The sequence below is a fragment of the Belonocnema kinseyi genome, chromosome 1, assembly GCF_010883055.1.
Source record: "Belonocnema kinseyi isolate 2016_QV_RU_SX_M_011 chromosome 1, B_treatae_v1, whole genome shotgun sequence".
NCBI lineage: Eukaryota > Metazoa > Arthropoda > Insecta > Hymenoptera > Cynipidae > Belonocnema > Belonocnema kinseyi.
Genome location: NC_046657.1, coordinates 118,398,640 through 118,401,882, shown reverse-complemented (window position 1 = coordinate 118,401,882; position 3,243 = coordinate 118,398,640). Strand labels below are relative to the sequence as shown.

The 3,243-nt window shown below is 34.2% G+C and overlaps 1 protein-coding gene across 5 annotated transcripts in view; it reads left to right on the top strand.

Moving 5' to 3' along the window:
* The window catches only part of LOC117175525 (gonadotropin-releasing hormone receptor), a 355,246-nt gene extending 352,298 nt beyond the window's left edge, over window positions 1-2,948 (top strand). For all 5 annotated transcript variants that reach the window (XM_033365255.1, XM_033365236.1, XM_033365233.1 and 2 more), the window contains 2 exons: window positions 915-1,036; window positions 2,468-2,948. In XM_033365255.1, coding sequence (XP_033221146.1) covers window positions 915-1,036; window positions 2,468-2,744 — 399 coding nt within the window. In that variant the 3' untranslated portion in view covers window positions 2,745-2,948. The remainder of the gene's footprint in view (window positions 1-914; window positions 1,037-2,467) is intronic.
* The last annotated feature ends 295 nt before the right edge of the window (window positions 2,949-3,243 follow it).

The window sequence follows — 3,243 nt, the reverse complement described above, 5'->3', positions numbered from 1 at the left end:
TTAGGGCTGGAAAAATAATACAGCAGATAAAAATTATATAAAAAGCATTTTCTAGGTGTAATGTGTATGCAGTTTGCAGCAGAAAGAGAGAAACTACCTTTTTCTCTTCGACAATTTCTATCATTGTTTTCCTTCACTTTCAGCAGGGCTACGTATCTCTTTCAGTAGATCGTGCAGTTAAGTTCTTCTAGCTAGAAAAACTGACAAGAGTTTAATAATTAAAATATGACAATCTATTCGGAGCATTACATGAAAAAGCTTTTAGCTTAGATAAATATAATAAACTTAACGGCTAGTACATTGCAAATAGGTTAAGAATCCTTTCAGCGTAAAATTGATCCAACTTTACGAGCCACACTCCTTCGCACCTTGTACGTAAAAGATAAAAATACGTCTTTTGTTAGAATTTACTTTAGAAACACTTCCTTAAAACTTTAGTAAATCAGAATATGAGTTTCATAAATTAAATGTACTCTTTCGTAGTAAGGAAATAAGGAAAGAGAAAAAAATAATAAGTACAATTCACTTCAATTAAAATTCTTTTTAAAAAATGTCATATTTAATAACAGGATCAATTTAAAAGAACTTCTGTAATTTTATGGAATAAGAATTAAGAAGAGTTTAAAAAATTGTATTTCAATTTCATAATTTATTAATTAAAATTGGCGAAAAAGCAGACTTTTAAAAAATTTACCAGCAATAATTGAGCTGTATAACATCAATGAATAATTTTCCATCACGCAATTTCCAGCTCATTCACGGTTAATGTTACGGAAAATTCCGTAATACAAGTCAGTGTGAGAACTTATTGAGAGATTGCTATTTTCTAAGAGTTCTTTTGAAGTTTTTAATTTCATGAGGAGGAATTCACCAAAAGTATCGTAATATCTTAAAAATGAGAATATTTTTTTCAGTTGAGTGAAGACATGCAGACAGGAATCTTCTTCTTCGGTATGAGTAACAGTTTGGTGAATCCATTAATCTACGGAGCATTTCATCTATGGCCCCAAAGACGATATCAGCGTAACCATTACAGGTACGAGCAAAATTATTAAAATTCAGTGAAATTCGAAAAGTTATACATTATACAAATTTATTCAATTAAATTAAAAACGAGTATAATAGATTACAAAGCATTGTTTAAAATAACTGTTCTAAGGATATACATCCGATATCCTGTTCTTTTTTTATATTCTAAAATCCCACAAGTTGGTTAGTTACACGTATGAATTCCAAGTTGAAGCATATAGGATTTCATTATTCAGTTTCGACATAAAATACCAGAAAAGAACAAATTAGTTTTGATAGAAACTATACTTAGCCCCAGTTATACTTGTTGTTCTGGAACAATTATGTTTTGTGAGTTGCTTAACAATTTAAAAAGCATTTACGAAACATTCCTAGATAATCATTTCGCTGGCCCTACCACCCACGAAAATTTAACTTTTTTGGGCCGAATATTTAGTTCAGAATTTGTTTAAATTTGTTCAAGCAAAATTACAATTTTTGCAATACCGTTGGTACCTGATTTTTCGAAAAAGTACTGGCGGGGCCAGCGAAAAGTTTCGCTGGTACTTATATTAACCAAAATCAACTTTATATGGGTATATTTTTTTCGTCCTAATTTGTTTAAATTTTTGCAACAAACTTCAACCCCTAAAAATTATTCCCTACTCGGAAACCGACATGGCGAGGCTGGCGAAATATTTCGCCTGTCATGGTGTTTTCCGCATTGGGGGGAAGTTTTTTGTGTTTGAAGTTCTTTACACAAATGTGAATAAGTTAGGAAGAAAATAAGGCGCCCAAATTAAGTTGATAAAGAAAAATGTCGGGACGGGCGAAATATTTCGCTGGTCTTGCTACATCGTTCACCTCACAGGGGATGGTTTTTATGGGCTGAAGTTTATTAAAAAACTTTGAACAAAATATGGTGAAAACAATATACCCATATAAAGTTGATTTTGGATAATGTCGGGGCTAGCAAAACGTTTCTCTGGACCCGCCATTGCATTTGTCGCATAGGTATATTTTTTGGGGGTTAAAGTTTTTTGCACAAATATAAGCAAATTAAATTGAAAATAATGCGCCCGTATAAAGATGATTTTAATTAATGTCGAGGCCAGTGAAACGATTCGTCGGCCCGCCATAGTGTTGGCTGCATAGGGGGTAGTTTTTTGGTAAAATATAAAATGTCCAACCCTTTGGAACGTTTCAAATGGGAAGACATCTTACAAATTCCTCGGACGTGGTTGGACCGTTTCAGTGGAACGTTCCCAAGGTGCCCACAGGACCTTCCAGGACGTTCCGTGCTATTACGGATGAGCACAACTGGTGAATTTATAGAAGAATAGATAGTGTGTATGTGCTATATGAAATAATATTTTTTAGCGACAGGTGATGGGAGGGGGTATAAGGGTACAGTGGGAATTCGTATACAAATTGATATGATTATACAAATATGTTTCAGAGACGGTTCTACATTGCAGCACCGAAGCACAGTAACGAATGCAAGTTTTATGCTAAATTCAAGAACCGGCAGCACCCGTCCACTTCGTCAACCGCCTAGATTATCCAATTCGAGCCGTGGCTCAAACCAAGCTGAAGAAACAGTTGTAATGCAAACGGCTGACGAATCACGAAACAACAATGAAAAATTTCCTGGCGCATCGACTCGGATTATCGTCCGATACAACTGCTCCAATAGCAGGGAGGCTGAAAGCAAATTGTTTAATGGCCGTGAATAATAAAAAAAGTTTTAATCTAAAGCAAATTTGAATTTGCTCTTTTGGACTGATTGGAAGCAGTACTGCCAATCTTATAGCGATTCTGCCAAATTTGTTAAAGATCAGCATATTTCAGTTATGTCATGGAGCTCGCTTTTTTATTATTTACCTCGACAATTCAACATCCTGTTTCATCTATTCCCGAATTACATAAAATAAGTGTATATATTTTTTATTGTGAATCAGAAATAATAATAAATATCATTAGCATATATAATATTGAAATAAAGTATATATTGATGAAATCCCTTACACCGAAAGTGTGATATCTTTTAAGATACATACGAATACATGCGAAATACAGGTGAATTGCAGGTATGCCCGGCGAACTTCGCTAGAGGCAGCACGCCACAGGCATGTAACCAAGGAAAGTTTACCTGAGCTTTTTCGTGGTTATTAGAGGGGTGAGAGGAATTTTTAAAATTATCTAGAATTCCCGTGTGGTTTATTCAAACAACAT